Genomic DNA, 25,556 nt, shown 5'->3' with positions numbered 1-25,556 from the left:
ATTGCCATAAAGACAGGACAGAGGTCTTCAGGGGAGGAAGCTGCTAAGCTCAGTTCTCTGGGGAGTCTGATGATGGTCTTTGGATGTGGTTTTGGCCCTTCCCAGAGAGCAGGGGCCCCTTTTAGTCCCGCCCAGAATGCCCGGCCCTACCTTTCCCATGCAGAGCCGGGCAGCCCCTGACAGACTTGGCAGCACCCCTTTGTTGACGGGTCTCAGGTATTTGTCTCCCTCACCTACTGGACTGGAATGCCTTGAGGGCAGAGAAACTGCAGGCTTGGTTCCTTTCTGGCACTCAGCAAAGTCTTGAGCGGCAGCAGCTCTGGGGACTGTTCGTTCCAAAATGGAAGGGGAGAATGAATTGCAGCAAGGGTGGAGGGGTGATTGTGCCCTTTGGTGGCCATGCCTGTGCCAGGCGGAGAAGGCTGGTTCAGGTTGGGGAAAGGAAGGCCTGTGGGTGCATCCTTGCAGCAGGGAGCTGGGAGCCACAGACAGGAGAATCCACTGCTTTCTCTTTCCATCTACAGGTACTTGCTGGGTCTCTCCATTCTGATATTAAAGGGATACCTAGGCAAGTCACCTCCCTCCCTCCCTCCCCCTTCCTTCCTCCCTACCTCCCTCCCTTCCTTCCTTCCTTCCTTCCTTCCTTCCTTCCTTCCTTCCTCTCTCTGTCTCTCTTTTTTCTTTCTGAGACAAGGTCTCACTCTCTCACCCAGGCTGGAGTGCAGTGGCATGAACGCTGCTGCCTTGACCTCCTGGGCTCAAGCAATTCTCCCACCTCAGCCTCCTGAGTAGCTAGGACCACAGGGGTGCACCACCATACTCAGCTAATGTTTTATTTTTTTGTAGAAACAGGGTCTCACTATGTTGCCCAGGCTGGTCTCAAACTCCTGGATGCAAGTGATCCTCCCACCTCAGCCCCACAAAATGTTGGGATTATAGGCATAAGCCACCAAGACTGGCCTTTTTTTGTTGTTGTTGTTTTGGTTTTTTGTTTTGTTTTGTTTTTTAGCCACTGTCTTGCTCTGTCACCCAGGCTGGAATGCAGTGCAATGGTGGGATCACAGCTCACTGTAGCCGCAACCTTCTGGGCCCAGGTGCTCCACCTCGCCCTTCCATGTAGCTGAGACTACAGGCATGTGTCACCACACCCAGCTAATTTTTATATTTTTAGTAGAGACGGGGTTTCACCATGTTGCCCAGGCTGGTCTTAAGCTCCTGGGCTCAAGCAATCCTCCTGCCTCGGCCTCCTGAAGTGCTGGGATTACAGGTATGAGCCTCTATATTTGATAGTGTACATTTCAGGATAGAGCTGGGAGCCCTGATGACCAGTGTTTGGAGAGGTCAGGGTCTGTCCTCAGCAAGGTCTCCTCCACACTCTGTGTGGAGCCATGAGGAATGTCAGGCCTGGAGCCCCTGAGGGGCCTTCTCTTGGACGGGCAGCCTACACCATTACCGCAGCCAAACCTGCCCTTTGAGGAACAGGGGAGAAATATGTAGGCTGACAGGTCAGAGCTGGAGCCCAGTTTGGCCAGCTCAGGCCGGTTTGAGATCTGCTCATCCACTCAGGGCCTCTGGAGGGGAGAGCTGGAGCTGGCAGCAGACAGCTAACTTGGTGGGCTGGTCATGGGCAGCCCTTGGAGGCTTGCTTTTGCCCCACTCCCCAGGACATGGCTGTGGGGAAGTCTAGGCTGCCGTCCTCTTTCTGACTTAGGTACAGGGGCTCCTGTAGTGGACTGGAGTTCCCTGTTGTCTGCTCATCTGAAAGAAGGAAGGTCTCTGACCTACCAATCAGAAGCCCCGTGCCCCACGTGGGCTCTGACCCAACCTGTCATCCTTCCTTGGCTGCCTGCAGAGAAAAGAAAACAACAGTCCTTTTCCCCAGGCTGGAGTCTAGGGGAGTCCCCTGTTGAGTGGCTCTGAGACTATTCTGGCCACAATCAGGGGTAGGGACAGGAAGCTGGAAACAGAGTCCCATTCAAGGAACTGTATTTTGCATGTGAGAGGCAAGGCAAACCTGCCTCTCTTGGGATTGCCAGGCCTACCCTCCGGTAGTTCCTGGTGGACCTTCCATCTCCCCATCCCCCGCCCACCTTCACAGTCCTGATGCTTTTGGGGCTGGAGATTCAGGAGAGCATTTGGAGAGGAAGCACGCGGGCCATGGTGGGGGGCTGTTGGGCTCGGCTTGAGTGAGTCGGGGGGGTCTGTGGCACTTGGCTGTGTGCTGTCTACATGATCAGAGAAGCCGAGCACCACTATCTGAGGTCCTTCAGGAAGTGGTTGGAGCTGGGCCAGAGTGGGGCTAGGTGGAAGGCAGCGCCCTCTGTACTGTAATCAGGAAGGGTGCTCAGAGATGGCTCCAGGCTCTCCATGCGGCAGCCATCCTTGCCCATCAGCATGGCCAGGAAAGAGACAGGACTCAGACCAGATTGCCTGGGCTTGCCTCCCAGTTCTGCCATTTGGGTTGTCTCAGGCAGATGACCTCCCCTTCTGGAGCCTCAACTTGCTTGTTCTATAAATGGGAATGAGCAGCGCTACTCTGCAGGATGTTGGAGGGATTCATATAATATGGGTAAAGGGGCCGGGCGCGGTGGCTCAAGCCTGTAATCCCAGCACTTTGGGAGGCCGAGACGGGCGGATCACAAGGTCAGGAGATCGAGACCGTCCTGGCTAACACGGTGAAACCCTGTCTCTACTAAAAAATACAAGAAAAAAAGTAGCTGGGCGAGGTGGCGGGCATCTGTAGTCCCAGCTACTCGGGAGGCTGAGGCAGGAGAATGGTGTGAACCCGGGAGGTGGAGCTTGCAGTGAGCCGAGATCCGGCCACTGCACTCCAGCCTGGGTGACAGAGCGAGACTCCGTCTCAAAAAAAAAAAAAAAAATGGGTAAAGGTCTGAAACACTGAGTAGGGCCTCAGTTATTATTAGGTGATGGGATTTACACGCAGGACCCTCAACTGATGCGGCTTCAGTGTTTCTCTCTCCACCCAATGATCCTCTGGGCCAGGGACCCCTCCCAGGGCACTGACAGGGTTCAGATGTGGTTGTATCAGAGGCACATGAAGCTGGGGCAACAGCTTTCTATGGGAGCAGGACCAGGGCAGAGAGTGCTCCCTAAGATGAGGAAGCAGAGGAGCAGGCAGGAGACTCAGGCAACCTGATAGGAGGAAAACTTCAAGGTGAGGAATGTCTGTTCACTAAGATTTCAAATACAGTTTGCCCTTTTCCCTTTAGGACACCTTATTTAATGCCGTCAGCTTCTAAATATCCTTAGAGAACTTTCATGACATTGTAGTTTCACATGAGAGTTACTTGCAAAAGCCAAACTTCCTTTTTTTTTTTTTTAAGATGGAGTCTCATTCTGTTGCCCAGGCTGGAATGCAGTGGTGTGATCTTGGCTCACCGCAACCTCCGCCTCCTGGGTTCAAGTGATTCTCCTGCCTCAGCCTCCCAAGTAGCTGGGATTACAAGTATGCACCACCACCCCTGACTAATTTATTGTATTTTTAGTAGAGATGGGGTTTCATCATGTTGCCCAGGCTGATTTCGAACTCCTGACCTCAAGTGATCCACCTGCTTTGGCCTCCCAGAATTTTGGGATTACAGGCTTGAGCCATGGAGCCGGGCCCAAACCCCCATTTTTAAGCAGTTCACAAATCCGGCCTACTTCCTGCAGGTCACCTGGTCCTTTGTTCTCATAACCCCAAGAAGCAGGGAGGGGCACATGCGCCTGAGTGCCTTGCTTCTGGGTCTTACAAAGGAGGAGTGGATCTTCCTAAGCATTCAGGTAGCAACATTACTCCGGCTGGAGGAAAACAATCCCATTTGAAGGAAGGGAGGTGCTGGGGTCCTGGGTGTGGAAATGAGAGGGACCATAGAAAGCCCTGAAAGCTCCTGCGAGGCAGCAGAGCTGGGAATGCTGAGCGAGGCCCATTTCCTGAGCAGGAAGGAACCGAATCATGATTCGGTGGTGATGTGGTTTCCATCAAGCCCTGTAGCCTGCCTAGGTGTATGGTTTTATCTGATGGGACTGTGACTCAGCGGAGCTCTCAGGGTGTGTGCCCCAGGCCCGCTGCCAGCTTCCTGGCAGCCAGCCCAACTCTGTCCAGAGAGGAGAAAACAGCTGCTGTTTCTAGAGCTACGAGAAGGGAGGCGAGGTCAAAGGACTCTGCTCAACTCCAGCTGCTTGGTTTTGCTTCAACTCTCTGTCTTTCTAGTGAACTTGACCTGTTGCCATTGGGTTTCTTTTTCATTCATTCAGTACACATATGTTTAGCACCCACTATGTATCAGGCACTGTGCTGGACTTTGAGGACACGGAAGTGAGAAGACAGGCACCTGTCGTCAGGCAGATGACATTACAACAGGGCAAATGGCCAGCAGGGAAAAGTCACTGTGGGTGGTGACCAGAGCTCTGAAGGGTGTCATGTCAGAGGCCAAGCAACGGTGAGACTTAGCCGGCATGCTCAATGGGGGTCTCCTTGGGGACCCTTGTTTGAGTGAAGAGAGGCAGCCACACCATGATCCAGGGGAGAAGCATCCTGGCAGAGAAAGAATGGCTTACACCAGGGCCTGGAAGTTGCACAGAACCTAGGTATTTGAGGCCCACAGTGAACAAACAAGGGTAGGATGGGAGATGGGTCTGGAGAACTGGATGGGACCTTGATCCCAACTTTGCCAGCCTGTGTGAGGAGTTTAGGGTTTTGTTTTGTTTTGAGATGGAGTTCACTCTATCACCCAGGCTGGAGTGCAGTGCCATGATCTTGGCTCACTGCAACCTCTGCCTCCTGGGCTCGAGCAATTCTCCTGCCTCAGCCTCCTGAGTAGCTGAGATTACAGGTGCGTGCCACCACACCTGGCCAATTTTTTGTATTTTTAGTAGAGACGGGGTTTCACCATGTTGGCCAGGCTGGTCTCAAACTCCTGACCTCAAGTGATTCACCCGCCTTGCCCTCCCAAAGTGCTGAGATTACTTAGAGGCCTAAGCTACCGTGCCCAGCCTACGGTTTTTGAGTCAGGGTCTCACTTTCCCAGGCGGGAGTGCAGTGGTGCAGTCTCAGCTCACTGCAGCCTCAACTCCCCGGGCTCAAACGATCCTCCCACCTCAGCCTCCTGAGCAGCTGGACTATACAGGTGTGCATCCCCACACCTGGCTAATTTTTAAATTATTTGTAGAGATGGGATTTCCCATTGTTGCCCAGGCTACTCTCACAAACTCCTTGGCTCAAACAATTCTCCTACCTCAGCCTCCCAAAGTGCTGGGATTACAGGTATCAGCTACCATGCCCAGCCTGAATTAATCTGAGTGTGACTGGAAGACCCAGGAAAGTTTTCTGCCGGGTAGGGACATAATCTGATTTTATTTTTATTTTTTATTTTATTTATTTATTTATTTATTTTTTGAGACGGAGTCTCGCTGTGTCGCCCGGGCTGGAGTGCAGTGGCCGGATCTCAGCTCACTGCAAGCTCCGCCTCCAGGGTTTACGCCATTCTCCTGCCTCATCCTCCCGAGTAGCTGGGACTACAGGCGCCCGCCACCTCGCCCGGCTAGTTTTTTGTATTTTTTAGTAGAGACGGGGTTTCACCGTGTTAGCCAGGATGGTCTCAATCTCCTGACCTCGTGATCCACCCGTCTCAGCCTCCCAAAGTGCTGGGATTACAGGCTTGAGCCACCGCGCCCGGCCTATTTTTTATTTTTTTATTTTTATTTTTTTTTTGAGACGGAGTCTTGCTCTGTGCCCCAGGCTGGAGTGCAGTGGCGCGATCTCGGCTCACTGCAAGCTCCGCCCCGCCGGGTTCACGCCATTCTCCTGCCTCAGCCTCCCAAGTAGCTGGGACTACAGGCGCCCGCCACCTCGCCCGGCTAATTTTCTTGTATTTTTAGTAGAGACGGGGTTTCACCGTGTTAGCCAGGATGGTCTCGATCTCCTGACCTCGTGATCCGCCCGTCTCGGGCTCCCAAAGTGCTGGGATTACAGGCTTGAGCCACCGCGCCCGGCCTCTGATTTTATTTTTAAAAGATCTTTCAGGCTGCTCTTGGGGTGAGTCGGGCAGATGCCATATGGAGGCATGACGAGGATGGTGGCAGAGGAGGGGATGAGATGTGGCCTGGCCTGAGATTCACTTCAGAGGTGGAACTTGCTAGTAGAGGACTTGCTAGTAGTGTGCATGGGAGGGAAAAGGTTGATTTCCACAGGAGAGGTCTGGTGTTTGGGCAGATAAGGAAAGGAGAAGACCAGACAGGGAGGGGCAGCAGACTCGGGGTGCCCTCCGTGCCTGTGTGGTTGGAGGTGCCTGTTTGACACTCAGGGATAGATGGCAGTGCACAGATGCAGCTTAAAGCCCAGGGCTGGGCCGGGCGCGGTGGCTCAAGCCTGTAATCCCAGCACTTTGGGAGGCCGCAACGGGTGGATCACAAGGTCAGGAGATCGAGACCATCCTGGGTAACCCAGTGAAACCCCATCTCTACTAAAAAATACAAAAAAAACTAGCCGGGCGAGGTGGCGGGGGCCTGTAGTCCCAGCTACTCGGGAGGCTGAAGCAGGGGAATGGCGTAAACCCAGGAGGCGGAGCTTGCAGTGAGCCGAGATCCGGCTACTGCACTCCAGCCTGGGCGACAGAGCGAGATTCCGTCTCAAAAAAAAAGAAAAAAAAAAAAAGCCCAGGGCTGGGTGGGGAGTTGAGTACAGTTAAGAGACCAGCCTGGTGGGGCCATCAACATTCACAGGAAGACCCAGCCAAATGGAACAAGGACCAGCTCATGAGGTAGGGAGAAAACAATCAGCAGAGGTTAGTGGTACAGCTTAGAGGAGAAGCTTCAAAAAGGCCAAGGACAACCACTGCAAATATCACTGAGATCCAACAAAGGAAGACAGAACTGGCCACTGGACTTGGCAAGATAAGAGACAGATGTGAGAAATGAGCAGCCTTCCTAGAGAACAGGGATGAAAGGGTGACTGCCCAGAACAGGGGCAGCACAGAGAGGCAGGGGGAGCAAGAAGAGGGTCTAGACAGAACAAGCTTATTTTTCAGAAGGGGGACAAAGCCTCTGCTGGCCAAGGAGAATGAACCAGCAGAGGGGGAGAAATTTTGCAGCAAAGAGATGGTTGTAGGACCGTGCAAGAAGCAACAGGACCTGAAATACAAATGGAGAGAGGCAGGGTGAGGAGCACAAACCCCTCTGCTTTTGCTGGATGGGACACAACTACAGGTTCAGGAAGCTGACAGGCTGGAGGATGGGGTGGTGACAGACAAGCCAGTCTTCTGATGCCCAGACTTTCACAGGGAAAAATGGGGTCAAGGCAGTAGCTAAAAGGGAAAGTCAGGGGGAGGCAGCTGTAGCAGGACTGCGATGCAGCACTGTCCATTGAAGATATGAAGTGAGAAGTTTAAAGTGAAACCGGCCGCCAAGGTGGTGTCACTCTTTCAAAACTGTTCAGTTGCCGGGTGCAGCTGGGTCAGCCACTGGATACAGTAGGCATTAAGGAGGTAGCAGGGTTCAAGCTGTGGGAGGTTCTGCCTCTCCTGCTCTGAAGCCATTACCAGAGCTCCAGTACTTTATTCAGCTTATTCATTCCTAGAATACAGACTGAACTTAAAGGGATGATGACAATTATTATTTTTTATTTTAGAGGCAGTCTTGCTCTGTCACCCAGGCTGGAGTGCAGTGGAGCAATCATGGCTCACTGCAGCTTCAAACTCTGGCCTCAAGTGATCTTCTTGCTTTGGCCTCCCAAGTATTGTGATTACAGGTGTGAGCCACTGTGTCCAGTCAATGAAGAATTTTATTCAGTAGCCAATAGCAGAAAGAGCCACCACTTAAACAAGAATTTATTTCCAGGACTATGTTTTTACTATAGATTAAAATTTAATATAACTTAATTCACATATAAAGACAACTCTGAAGACTATCTGGATATGATAACGGCCTGGGGTTAAGTGGAATAACTGAGGTCATGCTCAGGCCTGAGCAGATACCAACTTGCTCAAGCCTGAGAAATAGGACTTCTCTCTTTCACTCATCACTTCAAAATGCAGTGGCCTCCTGCAGAAGTTGCACTCAGCTGAGGAATGCGGCTTCAGTTCCAGCCCCACTTGCTTCCACGTGACCAGCAGATTCTCTGAGGAGAAACAGTTTTTAAATATTAAAGGGAGTAATATACACAAAAGAAATGAATACATATGTCCACATAAACACTCATACACAAATGTTCATAGCAGCATTAGTCATAATAGTTAACAAGAGAAACAACCAAATGTCCACCAATAGATGGATAAACAAAATGTGGTAAATCTGTACAATGGAAGGTTATTTGATAACAGAAAGAAATGAAGTGCTGATGAATGCTACAGCATGGATGAGCTTTGCAGACATGATGCTGGAAGAAGGCAGACACAAAGGAGCACACGCCGTATGCTTCCACTTAGACACAAGGTCCAGAAAAGGCAAATCCACAGAGACAGAAAGACCCGTGGTTGACAGGGGCTGGGGATGGGGAAAAGAGGAGTGACTCCTAATGGGCAGCGGCTTCTGAGGCGATGAAAATGTTCTAGAATCAGATAGAAGAGATGGTTGCATAACACTGGGAGTGTATTTAAAAATCATGGACTTGGATACTTTAAAGGGTGAATTTTATGGTATGTGAGTTATATCTCTATTGAGATAAGGCTTTTATAAAAATTTTAAGGCTTTCATAAAAATAAATAAAGAGAAAAATAAAACCCCGAGTTGGGCTTGATTTCACAGACCTGTAGGGAAGAAGCTGCTCCAACACTGCCACATGACAGTTTAAACCCAGCATTTCCAATAGAACAGAGAGCCCATGAGGAAGCTGAGCCATGCTGGGCGGGCTTGGGAGGGCAATGTACCTTTGAGGCAGAGGTGACCTGTGGCTAACAGCCCCCTTCTGTCTCTGCCTTTAGGTTGGACATGGGTGGGGCAGTATAGAAGCACGGGGCAGTTGAAAATGTTGAGCAATTCCTCTTATCAGAGGGGATTACGTGTGGGGTTATTCAAGGATTATACAACATCATGGAGTAGAGGGCAGTGGCGAAGACAAATGTGAGCTGGACTCTGGGGGACCAGCAGGGACTCAAGCCTTCAGAGGCCTCTTCTCCCTGCAAGTCATTACCGTGTATCCTTCAGCCATGTAGACAAGGGGGCACTGGGAACACTGAGCAGATTCCCAGGCTCCCTCAGAGCTCCCAAAATGACGCTCCACCCTCTTGATGTGAATCAGACAATAAATATCGTTTAGGGTTTTGAACCATTTGAGGGCATGCTTAGTTACTGGGAAAAAGAAGAAACAGGCCCCGTGGCTCACACCTGTAATCCCAGCACTTTGGGAGGCCGAGGCGGGCGGATCACGAGGTCAGGAGATCGAGACCATCCTGGCTAACATGATGAAACCCCATCTCTACCAAAAATACAAAAAATTAGCCAGGCGTGGTGGCAGGTGCCTGTATTCCTAGCTACTCAGGAGGCTGAGGCAGGAGAATGGCGTGAACCCGGAAGGCGGAGCTTGCAGTGAGCCAAGATCACGCCACTGCACTCCAGCCTGGGCAAAAGAGCGAGACTCCATCTCAAAAAAAAAAAAAAAAAAACCTAAAAAAAGAAGAAGAAACAAATCTGAATGCCTCTGAAGGGCTTCAATTATAAACACTGCAAAGGTACTCACCAAGGAAGTAGTTCATCATCTGGGGTGTGTGGTGAGGGGTAGGGGCGATCCGTAGGAGCTCTTCTCCCCGGGGCACGGTAGGGTAATTGATTGCTTGCACATAGATGTTATGTCTGCTCATTAGTTCATCACAGACTTCCGTGTTTTTAGCAGCATCTGCAACCTAAGTTCAATGAGAGCAGAAGGTAAGGTCACAACAGGAAGGACTACCTCTTAGCAGAGATTCTAACGAACACAGTCCCCACAACACTCAGGCTCAAGACCAGACTGTAGCAACATATGCGAGCTTGGGGCAGAGGGAAAGCGCTGCCCAAACACCTGTCATTTAAAAGGAGCCAGTGTTGTTTTGTGAAGACCAGAGAACCAAAATCTTATTAAAAAGAAATACATTTTTAATGAGAAAACACTGGTTCCATTCGTACCAGCAGACTCTCATACCCAGGATGTATAATCTAGATTCGGTTATACTAGCTGTATTCATTACACTAATTCAACTGTGACATCAACAGTGCTACCATTTGTAGTGGGAAGGGCAAAACCTATTTTGAAATTTACTAAGTAGAAAGCCATACTTCAAAGCTGGCCAATCTCAGGCTTCTGGAGCTTTCCAGATACAAGCTCTGTGTTTACCCTGTTAAGGTCAGTGCTCTGGAGAGGGAACTTCTGCCCCAGCCTGCTGGGTTCAAAGGCTTTCTTCTCATGGTGAAGTCAGCCAATGGCAGAAACATGACAGAGGGTGGCTGGCTACAATCCCTCCCTGGCAGTCACCCCGCTCAAGCCCAACTTCAGGAAGGTATGAAGCAGAACATCCGTACATCATGTGTAGAGGCACAGCCCACAGCAAGTCCAATCAGAGACACGCCATTACCCGCACAGGGATGATGTGGCTGGGGCAGTGGACAACAGGGAGGCCGGCATCCATTAGCATCTGTCTCATGAGCTTAACGTTGCGCTGGTGCTGGCGGCGAAGCGCCCGTCCCTCAGCGCTCTTCAGGATCCGCACAGACTCCAGGGCTCCAGCCAGCAGCATGGGTGGCAGAGAGGTGGTGAAGATGAAGCCAGCAGCATAGGACCGTACCGTGTCAATCAGAGAACTCGTGCTGGCGATGTACCCTCCAACACAGCCAAAGGCTTTGCCTGGGAGGAGACAGCTTCATTAATTACAGCAACAGCCTCTAAATGGACATAGCAAGGTGTTGTAGAGCCTCGAAGCACTGACTTTTCTCCTTATCTTCTTAATTTGTTTCCGGACTGATTGGTGTAGTCATGCACCACATTAATGATGTCTCAGTCAATAACGACCACATATATGATGGTGGTCTCATAAGATTATAATACTGTATTTTTACTATACCTTTTCTATGTTTAGGTATGTTTAGATACACAAATACCATGGTGTTGCCTACAGTATCCAATACAGTAACATGTTGTACAGGTTTGCAGCCTAGGAGCAACAGGCCATACCACAAAGCCTAGGTGTGCAGTAGGCTATACCATCTAGGTTTATGTAAGTACACTCTATGGTGTTTGCACAATGATGAAATTGCCTAGTGATGCAAGTCTCAGAATGTATCTCCCATCGTTACACAATGCATGACTATAAAAGGATATCTAATCATCCTTTTTTTTAGAGACAGGGTCTTGCTCTGTCACCCAGGCTGGAGTGCAGTGGGATGATCATAGCTCTCTGCAGCCTCAACCTCCTGGGCTCAAGTATTCCTTCCACCTCAGCCTCCCAAGTAGCTGGTACAGGTGTACACCACCATGCCTGGCTAATTTTTTAAATTTTTATTTTGTGTAGAGAGAAGTCCATGCTTCGTTGCCCAGGGCTGGTCTCAAACTCCTGGGCTTAAGTGATCCTCCTGTCTCAGCTTCCCAAAGTGCTGGGATTACAGGTGTGAGCTATTGTGTCTGGCTACTCATTTTTAAAAGGGTAAAAAAGCTAAGGAAGGTTACAAAAGGGTCTTGCCCAAAGTCATATGGCCAAGCTGGTGTCTAACCAGGATCAAAATGCAGGTCTTCCAATCAGACCTGACACCTCAGTGGGTCCCAGTGTGCCCAAATACCCTGCTGCTGCCTCCCTTCCCACCATCTTATTCTTTCCCTTTCTCACTCAGGCTTGCTGCTCTGACAGCCAGCACAGCTCCACTCCCCACGTCTGCACTGCATGTGCTCTTTGGAACAAGACTGGCTCTGCAGTGCTTGCAGCATCTTCCCACTGCGAACATTATCCCAGAGGCTGGAATTTTACCCAGCTAAGGCGTTAACTGTTTTGGTGTGACTGGTGTTATTTCCTACTTAGTTAAGAACAAAACTCTGGACAATTAATGCATTTGCTAGACAAATATGAAAACTCAGAGCCTGTTAGGATTGATTTAGGGCCAGACTTGGTTTTCAATTCTCACTGAGTCCTTTTGTATAATCTGCATCTCAAGTTTCAGGATTAAAAACTCCAGAAGAGGCCAGGTGCCGTGGCTCACACCTGTAGTCCCAGCACTTTGGGAGGCCGAGGTACGCAGATCACTTGAGCTCAGGAGTTAAGAGACCAGCCTGGCCAACATGGTGAAACCCCATTTCTACTAAAAATACAAAAACTACCCAGGCATGCTAGCATACACCTGTAGTCTCAGTTATTCAGGAGGTTGAGGTGGGAGGATCACTTGAGCCCAGGAGGCGGAGGCTGCAGTGAGCTGTGATCACACCTGGGCGACAGAGTGAGAGCCTATCTCAAAAAACAAAAAGAACTCCAGAAGAGTCTTCATAGATCTTAACATCACATTCTATAATTAATGCTTTTGCTAAAACCACATGCAAAGCCGAGTTGGTTCAATCTCCTATAGTACAAAGTTTCTCTCTCCAGCCTTTTCCATCTCACAATCACCATACCTTCAAAGAGCCCACATCAGGAGACATCCTTAAAAGAAAAGAGCTTCTGGCTGGGCGCAGTGGCTCACGCCTGTAATCCCAGCACTTTGGGAGGCTGAGGCGGGCAGATCATAAGGTCAGGAGATGGAGACCATCCTGGCTAACACGGTGAATCCCCGTCTCTACTAAAAATACAAAAAATTAGCCGGGTGTGGTGCCAGGTGCCTGTAGTCCCAGCTACTTGGGAGGCTGAGGCAGGAGAATGGCATGAACCCGGGAGGCGGAGCTTGCAGTGAGCCGAGATCGCACCACTGCACTCCAGCCTGGGTGATAGAGTGAGACTCTGTCTCAAAAAAAAAAAAGAAAAAGAAGAAAGAAAAAAGAAAAGAGCTTCTTGAATTAGGACACATGATTAGGTGCTTTTCTCCTGGTAGGGGTTCCGCCCTTCGAACTCCCAGGCTCGCTGGGTCGGCACTAGGTTCTCACACCCCTTGACAGTGCTGAAGGACACTTTTTAAAGAGCCTGCCCTTCCTTTACCAAGCACAGGTTATAAACTGGCATTTTACTAACTGCTAGATGGGTTTCCAACTGCCTTACCCACTTTTGAAAGCTGCACTGCATGTGCTCTTTGGAACAAGACTGGCTCTGCAGTGCTTGCACCATCTTCCCACTGCGAACATTATCCCAGAGGCTGGAATTTTACCCAGCTAAGGCTGGGTAAAAAAAAAAAAACAAACTTCAAATTTATATAATTTTCATCTCTTTAGGGTTCTCATAGGTTCTCAGAGGGAATGTCTACAGTAACTGTTTGCATATAACTTATTTACCTTCTCCACAAAACTTCTGATTTAAGTCCTATTGTTTTCTCCATTATATTGATGATGAAACTGAGGTATAGAAAGGTTAACTACCAACCCAAGGTCACACAATTAGTGAGGCGGCAGGACTCCAAAGTCTAGCTCCCACCTACCACAAGACATAGCCTCTGTATGAGGAAGAACAGAGGAAAACTAGGATGAATTGGAACGTTCCCATGTGGGAGGCACGGAGCTCAGCACTTCACAACACCTGAACCTAACAAGTGCTCCAGGAGAAAATACTAGAATTCTTTTTTCTTTTTAATTAAGAACAACCTGAGGCACAGAGAGTACAGGCTCTTGCCATGGCATGTGGCTAGACCCACAACTCTGTCTGAAATGAATTCAGACGGCAATAAATGGTCTATCTGTTGTGTTAGGCTGTGGGGTTTACTTTGATTCTAAGAGCCATGCCTCCATGACCCAAGGAATTCCACTAAGCTGGGCCAAAAGAAAGAGTGGCCCAGGCTTCATATGCTGCCAGACTGTCTCCTCACCTGGTCCCAGTTAGACTAGTTAGTCCTTGGCCTTATTAGGATAATGGAATTTTAGTGTATGTAATGCAATGTATACATACCAAGTGTTCCAGAAATGATGTCCATTTTTGGCATGACTCCATCCCGATCCCCAATCCCTCCGCCTTGAGCCCCGTACAGCCCCACTGCGTGGACCTCATCCACGAAGGTGATTGCTCCAAACTCATGGGCCACATCACACAGCTCTTCCAGTGGGCACACTGCCCCTGAGGAAAGACCAGAGACTGCTCTGAAGAGCTTGCCACTTAAGAAATTTCTGTTTTGGTTAGAGTCAGAACAATGCAAACTTATATTCTAAGGTATCATTTTTAATATTGGAAAGAAAATGAACTTCCTCCAATTTCTAGGTTACCTGGGATCCCAGAGCCTAGTGAAAGCCGGAATAGAATATCCACTTTCACCCAAATCTATTTTAAAAAGTCCACCAATTACAAAATCCTGGCAGAATGCAATACCACACAGCAATAAAAAAAGAACGAGACCATGTCCTTTACAGCAATATGGATGAAACTAGAGGCCATCCTAAGTGAATTAATACAGGAACGGAAAAACCAAATAGCGTTCTCACTTATAAGTGGAAGCTAAACATTGAGAACACATGGAAGGGAACAAAGACACTGGGGGCCTACTTGAGGGTGGAGGGTGGGAGGAGGGTGAGATCACAAACTACCTATTGGGTACTATGCTTATTACCTGGGTGATGAAATAATTTGTACACCAACCCCCTGTGACACATAATTTACCCATATAATAAATCCACACATGTACCCACTGAACCTAAAAGTTGGAAGAAAAAAAACAAAAATCCTGGCAGAAAGGAAAAGAAAATTAAAAAATACAACAAGCCGGGCATGGTGGCTCATGCCTGTAATCCCAGCACTTTGGGAGGCCGAGGCGGGCGGATCATGAGGTCAGGAGATCAAGACCATCCTGACTAACATGGTGAAACTCCATCTCTACTAAAAATACAAAAAATTAGCTGGGCGCGGTGGCGGGCGCCTGTAGTTCTAGCTACTCAGGAGGCTGAGGTAGGAGAATGGTGTGAACCCAGGAGGTGGAGCTTGCAGTGAGCCGAGATGGCGAAACTGCACTCCGGCCTGGGTGACAGAGCGAGACTCTGTCTCAAAAAAAATAAATAAATAAATAAATTAGCCAGGCATGGTGACGGGCGCCTGTAGTCCCAGCTACTCGGGAGGCTGAGGCAGGAGAATGGTGTGAACCCGGGAGGCGGTGCTTGCAGTGAGTCGAGATTGCACCACTGCACTCCAGCCTGGGTAACAGAGTGAGACTCTGTCTCAAAAGAAAAAAAATAAAATTAAAAAACACAACAAAACACCATACTTTTAAAGAGTTCAGGCCTAGTTTTTCATCTTAGATTTCAGAGGAACTTCTGTCCACACTTACCATCCATTGAATGGACAGTTTCAAATGCCACAATCTTGGGGACTGAAGGGTCAGATCTTTGCAGCAGTTCTCTGAGATGGCTGACATCATTGTGGCGGAAGATGTACTTTGGCACTCGGCTGTTTCGAATCCCTTGGATCATGGAGGCATGGTTCCCAGAATCAGAGTAAATCTCACAGCCTAAGACAACAAAAATGCTATTTATTGCCACGTGCATCAAAGACAAATTATTTCCTAGAGAGAGACGACAGACTTTTCCTTGGAAATGATGCTTTGAAAATGCCTATTAGGAAAAAGACACTGTGTGCCAGTTTCTTCCTGGCAAAATAACTAGTTAGTGCTTCCCCTGTGAGAAGGTCCAAAGGTGTAGAATAACCTTGTGGCAGGCAATTAATCTGCTCTTAAATCTGGCTGCCTCACTCCAAACTCAATCAAGAGCTAACTAAATGATTTAGAGACTTCTCCAAAGGATCATCTCAGAATATAAAACATATTTGAGGCAATTAGCTCAAGGACAAGACGTTTCAAGTTTTAATTTTCACTGGTATCATGTTCTCCTGGAACCCATAATGTACAGTTAGCATTTCATGCTTGACCCCAGAACAAATGCCCAGATAGGATTGAGAGGTTCTGGTAAGCCTTCTTTGTTGCCAATTTTCTTGTTATTACTAAGAAACCCAAAAAACTCTAAGGCACCCATGCCAGGCTTCCTTACCTGGCATCATCTTAGCCAGGGTGAAGAGGGTTGAGTCATTGGCCACAAAGCACGAGGAAAACAAGAGTGCAGCATCTTTCCCATGGAGGTCTGCCAGCTCCTGCTCTAAGTCCACATGGAATTTACTAGTTCCAGAAATATTTCTAGTACCACCTGCCCCAGCACCATGTTGTTTCAAAGTGTCCCTGTTTAAAAAAACAAACAAACAAAACCAGAAAATACAGCTCATGGTTCTAAACACTATGTGAATTTTTTCCTCTTTCTAGGATCCAGGAGACTCAAACATGTTGATGTAGCAACTCTCTCACTGTGAAACCTGGGGTCAGAAATTTCAACTGATTTCATCTTCAGACTAGGGGGGAGAAGGTGTCAACACTAGGGTGATGACACCTCCAGGAATCATCAAGAACAAGTGTTCATTTAACAATCAGTAAGTGCTTGGTATTAGCTGAGTTTCTTGTCTAAGAAACTAAGGTTTATTTTCTCTGAGAAACATTATTCTTTCCAATAACATGTTATCTTAAGAAAAAACAAACTCTAGAGGGACATTCTGGATGGTGGTTACCCTCTGCAAGCCAGTCATGTAATGTTAGGATATATCACTATCATTAAACCTCAAACTGGTTAAATTAAACCTCAAACCTCTTTAGCAAGCCTTTGGAGAATCTGGCAAGCCACTCTCTCAAGCATCCCTAGGATGGTAAGCCTCCTGAAGGAGGAGTAATGGGACCTACATCCTTTTTAACATGTCTTTTGAAGTAGCTTTTTCTCTAGCGCTGCTAGATTCGTATTTCTCCTCTCACAGCCACAACCAAGGATGTCTCTGTGCAAGACTGCCTGGTGTTAAAGGCACACTCACTTGTAGAGTGGTAGAAAGTGGACTGACATGTGTGGTCATTGAGCCTATAAACTTGAACCCTCACAAGCTAAGGGGCTCCAGCAGCTACTTGCATATTAGAGTTCCTTTAAAAATAATCTGTAGATATTTTTCAGAAACTAAGAATAGTATTTTGCTGTGGCACGCATTCAGCTACTGAATGTTCCCTCCATAAAGATCCAACCCCTATACATCATCATTGGCTTGCCTAATAACACCAGTAATATTTGAAAGCCAAGGGCTACTTACATAACTGCCCCACACACCCGTGGGTGGCGACTCATTCCTAGGTAGTCATTACTGCACCAGACTGACACCTGCTTTTTGGTGATGAGGGAGTCTGAATAGTCATCTGCCATCGGGAAGATGTGTGCTCGCCGGTTCACAGTTTTAAAAACTCGATAGGTGTGGTCATTCTTTTTCTCATCAATTTTTTTCTCAAAGAAACGATCATACTGAAAAGTGGAAACAGCTGAAAATCAAACAAAAGACAGGAGAGAATGACGGTTGTGAAACACAACTGCATTTTGGTGAAAGACAACAAGTCTCAGCTTGGCCACTGAAGGAGATCCTGGGCAGGTTATTTGATGTCCTCATCTTGTAAGTAAATAAGACTGTATATTGGCCGGGCGCGGTGGCTCAAGCCTGTAATCCCAGCACTTTGGGAGGCCGAGACGGGCGGATCACGAGGTCAGGAGATCGAGACCATCCTGGCTAACATGGTGAAACCCCGTCTCTACTAAAAAATACAAAAAAACTAGCCAGGCGTGTTGGCGGGCACCTGTAGTCCCAGCTACTTGGGAGGCTGAGGCAGGAGAATGGTGTAAACCCGGGAGGCGGAGCTTGCAGTGAGCTGAGATCCGGCCACTGCACTCCAGCCTGGGCGACAGAGCGAGACTCCATCTCAAAAAAAAAAGACTGTATATCAAGTGTTTGGCTCAGTGCCATGTGTAGATGGTAGGTATTAAAGGACAGAAGGCAGGCTACCAACAGCACCTGTAGTCACCATAACCAAAAGCACCTGCTCACGCAAGCAAGGGATATGCCTTTCAAGCCTCAACTCACCATACATTTTTTGTTTTTTCCTAGAGACAGAGTCTCTCTCTGTCATTCAGACTGGAGTACAATAGCGTGATCATAGCTCACTGAACCTTGAAGTCCTGGGCTTAAGCAATCTTCCTACCTTAGCCTCCTGGGTAGCTGGGGCTATAGGTGTGAGCCATCATACCTGTCTAATTAAAAAAATTGTTTTTGTAGAGATAGTGTCTTGCTATGTTGCCAAGGCTGGTCTCAAACTCCTGGCCTCAAGTGATCATCTCCCGCCTCAGCCTCCCAAAGTGCTGGGATTACAGGTATAAGCCACTGTGCTCAGCCTCACCATGCAATTTTATATTTAATCTAATGTACATTTAAATTATAAATTATCTCCTACATCAGGCAAATAACAATAAGACTTACATTTTGGCAAGTTATCTTGAAGAAGATGAGACACTCTTTCTGGTCTTTGCTTTTGCATGATGTCCTGGAAGTTCTTCAGCAGCCCACTGGGATCCCCTCCATCAGTTTTCACACTAACCACACTGGGGCTTGCTGAGGTTTCAGCAACCTCTGGAACAAAAGTAACAAGAAACAAATGGGACCAACTTTCTATTCTGAGTTCACAGTATCTTCCAGACATACTGTCAAAAATGGTTTATTGCCTAGTTCACAAAAAAGGCCAAGCATAACCAAAGTTAGCTGTAACTGAGTGTACAAAGCATCTTTTCTATTTTAGTTACTGTAATGGCAGACTCATGGTGTTGTTTTCAGAGCTACTGGCCTGCTTTAATGAACAATAAAGTCCAAAGCTTTCTCTGCTGGTTGGCATGTCTTATTCACTCCACAACATCCCCAACCCAATCCTAATCTCAATTTTCTGGTTTTTTTTTTTTTTTTTTTTTTTTTTGAGACAGAGTCCCATTCTGTCACCCAGGCTGGAGAGCAGTGGCACGATCTCGACTCATTGCAACCTCTGCCTCCTGGGTTCAAATGATCCTCCCTCCTCAACCTCCTGAGTAGATGGGACTATAGGCATGTGCCATCATGCCCAGCTAATCTTTGTATTTTTGGTAGGGATGGGGTTTCGCCATGTTGGCCTGGCTGGTCTTAAACTCCTGGCCTCAAGTGATCCACCTGCCTAGCCCCCTCCAAAGTGCCAGGATTATAGGCGTGAGCCACTGAGCCTGGTCTTAATCTCAATTTTCTTCATAGAAAACAATTTTGGCCGGGCGCGGTGGCTCAAGCCTGTAATCCCAGCACTTTGGGAGGCCGAGACGGGCGGATCACGAGGTCAGGAGATCGAGACCATCCTGGCTAACACGGTGAAACCCCGTCTCTACTAAAAAATACAAAAAACTAGCCGGGCGCAGTGGCAGGCGCCTGTAGTTCCAACTACTCGGGAGGCTGAGGCAGGAGAATGGTGTGAACCCGGGAGGCGGAGCTTGCAGTGAGCTGAGATCCGGCCACTGCACTCCAGCCTGGGTGGCAGAGCGAGACTCCATCTCAAAAAAAAAAAAAAAAAAAAAAAAAAAAAAAAAAAAACCACTTTGGCCATATGCATAATTTCTGCTGGTTAGGCTTTTGGGGAGCCTTGGGTGCTCTGCAGATGTAGCCACAGCTATATATTGTGGAGTTAAGGTTGCAATTCAATGACCATCAGTAAGACACCCAGCTTGGGAGCCCTAGGACCAGCACTTACTGCAGTAAAACCATTGTTTTCTATCTTTATCCCACCAGATGATGCGAAAGACCAAAGGGACAAAAGGCAGCTGGTAGCAGCTCAAGACTGCAGGTTATTTTCAGAAATTAAGTAATTACTATAAAAGCTGGTCACATCCTACACACACACCAGAAAGTCCCACTTTTGCAATAAGGATCTTGATTGTCTATCTTGAAGACCTTCCTCTCTGGCCCTAAAAGAGGAAGGTGTTTCCATAAATACTGCCCTAATGATAGCTCATACACAAATCTGAGGGCCCAAAAGAACTAAAAGGACCTCTTCACTACCACTAATGGTTCACAACTCATCTCTTACCTTTCCTCACCGCATTCATTTCCTGCACATCCTCCTGAAGCTCAAGACTGGCTTTGCAGAAGACACTGCTGCCTCTCTGATTCATCTGTGCTGCCAGGAAAGGGCATTTGCTTGCAGTGCCCTGGCTTGTGGCAGGCAAGGGGTGTCCAGACGGAAGCTGTGTGCCATCTGGACTCTGCTGGGATCCATCAGGAGCCTGTTGGACCTTGGCTTTGGCAGTTTTGTCTTCTGAGGGAGGAAATGGAAAAAGTGAAGCATCAGATCTGGCTGCACAGTGTGTAAGAAAACCACTTATTTCTTTCTTTTATTGCCTCAAAGATAAACTTAATACTTACTCACTCTACCCCACCATCCAGACAGAAGTTTGTGTTTGTTTGTTTTTTTTAAGATGGAGTCTTGCTCTGTCCCCCAGATTGGAGTGCAGTGGCACAATCTTGGCTCACTACAACCTCCGCCTCCCGGGTTCAAGTGATTCTCGTGTCTCAGCCTCCCAAGTAGCTGGGATTACAGGTGTGCACCACCACGCCCGGCTAATTTTTGTATTTTTAGTAGAGATGGGGTTTCACCACCTTGGCCAGGCTGGTCTTGAACTCCTGACCTCAGGTTATCCACCCGCCTTGGCTTCCCGAAGTGCTGGGATTATAGGTGTGCGCCACTGCACTCAGCCACAAGCTTGTTTTTATTAGGTTCTGCTAATCTCTCTAGTTTTTCATCTGCTTCACAAGAAACAATACTCATGTGAAGAGCTGACTGGCACATTCCAGTTGCCTCTTAACCCCATAGTATTTCTCCTCACAAATCCAACAAAGTACCATTTTCTAGTTTTAGACAACCTGGAATCCTTGAGTTGGATCATTCCCAGTAATTTCTACCCCAACTACACTCAGCTTATTTCATGAGAGGACACACCCTGTAAGGTAACTGGAAGTATTCACACACAGTTTTTTCTCTGCTAACATTTTCTTTTCCTTGTTTTTTTGAAACAGGATCTCACTCTGTCAACCAGGCTAGGGTGCAGTGGTGCAATCACAGCTAACCGCAGCTTTGACCTCCAGGCTCAAGTGATCCTGTCACCTCAGGCCTCCAAGTAGCTTGGACTGCAGGTGTTCTACTGTGTCCAGCTAATTTTTTTTTTTTAACTTTTTGTAGATACAGAGTCTTGTTATGTGGCCCTAGCTTCTATCAAACTCCTAGGCTCAGGCAGTCCTCCCGCCTCAGCCTCCCAAAGTGCTGGAATTACAGGCATGAGCCACCACATCCTGCCTCTGCTAACATTTTTTAAACAGATTCTTGACAAAGAGGCTTGCTGTTGCTTAACATAAAAGCTACTGGTTTTTCTCTAAACAAAAGAAATTAGGCTAAAACTTAAGTCTTTAGATTGCTAATACAGTAAGAAAAAATAGGGGTATATCACATTCACATACCTCATCTACTTTCTCATCTAAATTCATCAAAGTCTGCTGACTTAACACAGTTGGCTGGTAATTATCCTTCTAGTTACAGTGACTTCCCTCTCCCCTTTAGCAAATTCATTCACCTTCTTTCTAGAAAAGTCTTTTTTCATCATTCTGGAATACTCCTGTGAGTCACTGGCTAGCCTTTCCTATAACTTGGGTAAGGTGTCTCAATACAGTTTTCATTAAAATCTTCTACAAAAGAAAGCCAAAAAAATTATTTTGAAGTTAACTTCATTTATTATAAAAGTAATACATACTCATTAAAGTCTAGAAAAAGAAAAAAAAACCTATCATTTAAAACATAACCATTGCAAGCATTCTGGTAAAAAAGACATAACTAATTCTTGAAAATAAACCCTATAAAGGATTAAATCCTTTTTGCTTAAAGAAAAACAAAAATTCTTTTCTTACAAGCCCACACCCAGAGAACACGCCTAAGAAAAACCTGTAAAATACTCTCTAGGATTAAGTGGAACCTGAAAAGCCTTGTTCTCTCCTAGCAGAACCAGAGCAAACTAAATTCAACTCCAGTCTCTTTGTTGAAAACAACAACAAATGTATATACAAATAAAGATATATGGCATGATCTCAGCTCACTGCAACCTCTACCTCCTGGTTTCAAGCAATTCTCATGCCTCAGCCTCCCAAGTAGCTGGGATTTCAGGTGTATACCATCACGTCCAGCTGATTTTTGTATTTTTTTGTAGCAATGGAGTTTCACCACGTGGCCAGGCTGGTCTTGAACTCCTGGCCTCACATGATCCAACCGCCTCAGCCTCCCAAAGTGCTCAGATTACAGGAGTGAGCCACTGCACACAGCCAAGATAAATTTGTTTTTAAAATCACTAATACTGTACGATTTCATTTATATGAGGTACCTAGAATAGTCAAATTCATAGAGACAGAAAGCAGAATGGTGGTTGCCAGGGGTTGGGGAGAGAGGAATGGAGAGTTACTATTTGATGGGTATAGAATTTCAGTTTGAGAAGACAAAAAAAGTTCTGGAGATGGATGGTGGTGATCGTCACACAACAATATGAATGTACCACTGAACTGTACATTTTTAAATGCTTAAAATGGTAATTTTTCTTGGGCATTTTACCACAATAAAACAAAAACTTTTAAGGAAAAAAACAAGTCACTACTTTAAAAAGCCAAAGGTGCCAGGCACGGTGGCTCATGCCTGTAATTCCAGCACTCTGGGAGGCTGAAGCAGGTGGATCAGGTCAGGAGTTCAGGACAAGCCTGGCCAACAAGGTGAAACCCTACTAAAAGTACAAAAATTATCCGGGTGTGGTGGTGCATGCCTGTAATTCCAGGTATTTGGGAGGCTGAGGCAGGAGAATCGCTTGAACCTGGGAGGTGGAGGTTGCAGTAAGCCGACATTGCATCACTGCACTCCAACCTGGGGAACAGAGCAAGACTCTGTCTCAAAAAAGAAAAACTAAATAAATAAAAAGCTGAAAGCCAAATGTTTAATGAGGGAAATTAGAAGGCCAAATGTTTAATGAGGGAAATTAGAACACTCCAATTTAATATTTATGTGAACGAGGCACTGAGGAAACACTAAAATCCCAACAGACACTAACATGCAATCCAAAAACCTGCCATGTGCAACACTGGCCACTGTTTCACCTTTAAAGATGGAAAGGCTAAAAGTGCCTACCCTTGGGGTGACAATCATATGAGATAATCTGTGCACAGAGCAGCCCTTTGTGAGTGACTGTGGCCCTCACCACCACTGTGGGGACTGCTTCTAGTCTACCAATGAGCACACACACCCGTACCTGCTCCTTCATTGTCAGTGACACTTACTCTCACTGGCCGGAGAGGTTTCTTTGATCTGTTGGTAGTGTACTGCTGCAGTGGACAATGCCCGAGGGGCTGGCTTGGCCCCAACTTCCATCATCTTGGGGCAGTTTTGGGCATAGAACAACAGAGATTTGCCTGCTTTCTGCAGAAAGGCCTGGGGGACTCGGGATAAGAATGGGCAGCGGCGAACAACAGTCTCCATGTTCAAGAAGTATGCTGGCTCCTGTGGAAAGACTGATGATGAGTGACATCAACAGCTGTTAATAATCAGGCAAATATCACCGCAAGCTCATTGGATTCAGGTGTCACCTGCAGTTTCTATAAAGGGTACCCTGGAATACTAACACTTCTCCCTCAAAAATGCCTAAGGACAGCACTGATGTGAGACTCAGCTAAGGAATGGTGACCACATTTTACACGGGTCACCAACTTCTTCATTCCCCAGCTCTACACAAAGCAACTTCACCAAATGAAGTAAATACTGACAGTACATAGCCAAGGGGGCAGAAGGATGAAGCACAAGTCAAAAACAGGTTTGGGAGGCCAGAGGTTTCTTAGGGAGATGCACAGTGCAGATAAGACATCTTGGCTTACATCCAGGTGGAGAAGGGATGTTAGGGAAGAAGGCACTCATCTATCCAGACAGGGAAGACTATTAGGGATCCTGACTTTCTCCTGGTCCCCGCATCCCCAAAAGCACTCCTAAACCCGAGGAAGGAGTCCAGCATGCCCCCGAGTCCCTGAAGCAAGGATTCCTCCGCGGTCGTGTCTCCACAGCGGGAAGAACTGGGCATAACTGAGAAAGGAGGGGCACAAACGAGGGTAGGGGTATGAGGACCAGCGCCTTGGGACTCACTGGGGACGCGCAGGGGCTATAAAGTTGAGGGAGTTGAGTCTGGAGAAAGAAGGCAGTACTCGGGCAGTGGGGGTCAGAGGTGACCCGCGGTCGAGGTCTCAAGAATGACGGGAGGGGTATGAGAAGGGAATTCTAAAGCGGCGGGTTCAACCGGGAATAGCTGGAAGGGGCCGAAAGGGGAAAACTGAGGCGGCCGTCTAGGCAAAAGATCTGGAGGATAAACGCTGACCTCAAGGCGGCGGATGACTGGGACAGTGGGGGATGGGGTCCCAGCGCCCCAGGGAGAGGTGCCCCGGCTGACAGGACACGCGGGGGCTTCCCCGGCCGGCGCCGCACCTACCGCGCGGGCCCTCACCTGCGCTGGGGACTCTGCGGAGGCGGCGGCGAAGGAGGCGGGCACTCAAGCCGAGAAGTCCAAACGAACCGTTCGTTGCCCTTGTCCAGGAGCAGCCCCAGGCCGCGATCGCCGGCGCCTTAATATATAGCAGGAGTGACCGCTGCGCATGCGCCGTGGGCGCTGCCTTCTTCCGCGCAGGCGCGCCGCGTCGCCCTCGGCGAGCTGGGCGGGCGGGGCAGAGAAGCCCACTTCTTTGGCTCTGCGGTTATCCGTGCAGCCGGGGATTCCCCGGCTCGCCTGCCGGGAGGAGGAAGGGCCAGGCGGTGAGCGGACGAGGTCTTTTTTCCCGACCTCATCCTGCACTCTCGTGCTGCCTCCCCACCAACTACCCTGGGCTTCAGAACCCTACGCCCCGATTGTGGGGTATAAAATGGCAAGGTCGAGGCGGCTAGGGCCAAGTTGGGGGCTACAGGGTTGTTAAGATGGGTGTCTTGGACCTGGAGGAAGAAGGAGATCCAAGGGGTTCTGGGCCGAGGTGTTAAGCAGGATCCATCCCATCTGCGGCTTGCTTTGGAAACTGTGAACAAGGGCTTCCCGAAGGAGGTGGAGCTGATTGTATCCCCTACAGAAGGAGTGGTCCTGGCAGGATGCGGAAGAAGCGGGACACTCAGCTGTGGCACTTTCCGGTCTAAGATGATCCAGAGGAGGCAGAGGAACAGGGCTGGATGGAACCCATCCATTCCACAGCTCTGAGCACTTGGGGCGGAGGGGGAGGCACAGGGCCTGACAATAGTTAGCATGTAACAAATATTAGCCACTATTTTTATTTTCCATCTGGGGTTGTCTGAAGCCCCTTGCTGGCCACCCTGGGCACCAGCAGGGTGGCTTAGGCCTCCATCCCAAAGGTCAGCGTTGGGCCATACCTCCATTGAGTTTCTCTGGCACAACACATGAAGTGTAGGGCTTGGCAAACCCCTCTCGGGAATGCCAGTCTGGCTTCCTTGCTCCACACCCTTCCCAGCTTGGCTTGGGCTGAGTTGGGCTGGGCCTGTGCCAGGCTCAGAGGTACTCTCCATTCTTGAGGAAAGGGCCG

The 25,556-nt window shown here is 48.2% G+C and overlaps 2 protein-coding genes across 3 annotated transcripts in view; one reads left to right on the top strand and one right to left on the bottom strand.

Moving 5' to 3' along the window:
* Nucleotides 1–25,556, top strand: part of RPL29 (ribosomal protein L29) — a 344,283-nt gene that overhangs the window by 115,652 nt on the left and 203,075 nt on the right. The gene's annotated exons all lie outside the window — the stretch shown is intronic.
* On the bottom strand, nucleotides 7,826–24,673 carry ALAS1 (5'-aminolevulinate synthase 1). Of its 2 annotated transcripts, none has more exons than XM_050780832.1 (11): nucleotides 24,482–24,673; nucleotides 23,274–23,504; nucleotides 20,002–20,229; nucleotides 18,387–18,536; nucleotides 17,178–17,400; nucleotides 16,052–16,236; nucleotides 15,337–15,516; nucleotides 13,974–14,138; nucleotides 10,542–10,810; nucleotides 9,674–9,836; nucleotides 7,826–8,116 (listed from the first exon to the last, which is right to left on the bottom strand). In XM_050780832.1, exons 2-11 carry the CDS (start codon nucleotides 23,470–23,472, stop codon nucleotides 7,956–7,958), a joined length of 1,923 nt encoding a protein of 640 aa, XP_050636789.1. In that variant the 5' UTR covers nucleotides 23,473–23,504; nucleotides 24,482–24,673; the 3' UTR covers nucleotides 7,826–7,955. The 2 variants fall into 2 exon arrangements, with proteins under 2 accessions (XP_050636789.1, XP_050636787.1); XM_050780830.1 differs by having other exon boundaries at nucleotides 23,274–23,493; nucleotides 24,482–24,609.

Source organism: Macaca thibetana, chromosome 2 (genome assembly GCF_024542745.1).
Source record: "Macaca thibetana thibetana isolate TM-01 chromosome 2, ASM2454274v1, whole genome shotgun sequence".
Lineage (NCBI taxonomy): Eukaryota > Metazoa > Chordata > Mammalia > Primates > Cercopithecidae > Macaca > Macaca thibetana.
Note: the sequence above shows the minus strand (reverse complement) of the source record. Positions and strands in the feature narration are given on the sequence as shown.

Excerpts from the sequence above, each read along its gene's own strand:
- ALAS1 (XM_050780832.1), bottom strand. The coding sequence starts at position 23,472 with ATGGAGACTGTTGTTCGCCGCTGCCCATTCTTATCCCGAGTCCCCCAG. Across the intron at positions 16,237-17,177 it reads CGGGTGTGTGGGGCAGTTAT|GGACACTTTGAAACAACATG; the intron begins GTAAGTAGCCCT and ends TTTTTTAAACAG. Across the intron at positions 10,811-13,973 it reads CATCATTTCTGGAACACTTG|GCAAAGCCTTTGGCTGTGTT; the intron begins GTATGTATACAT and ends GTCTCCTCCCAG.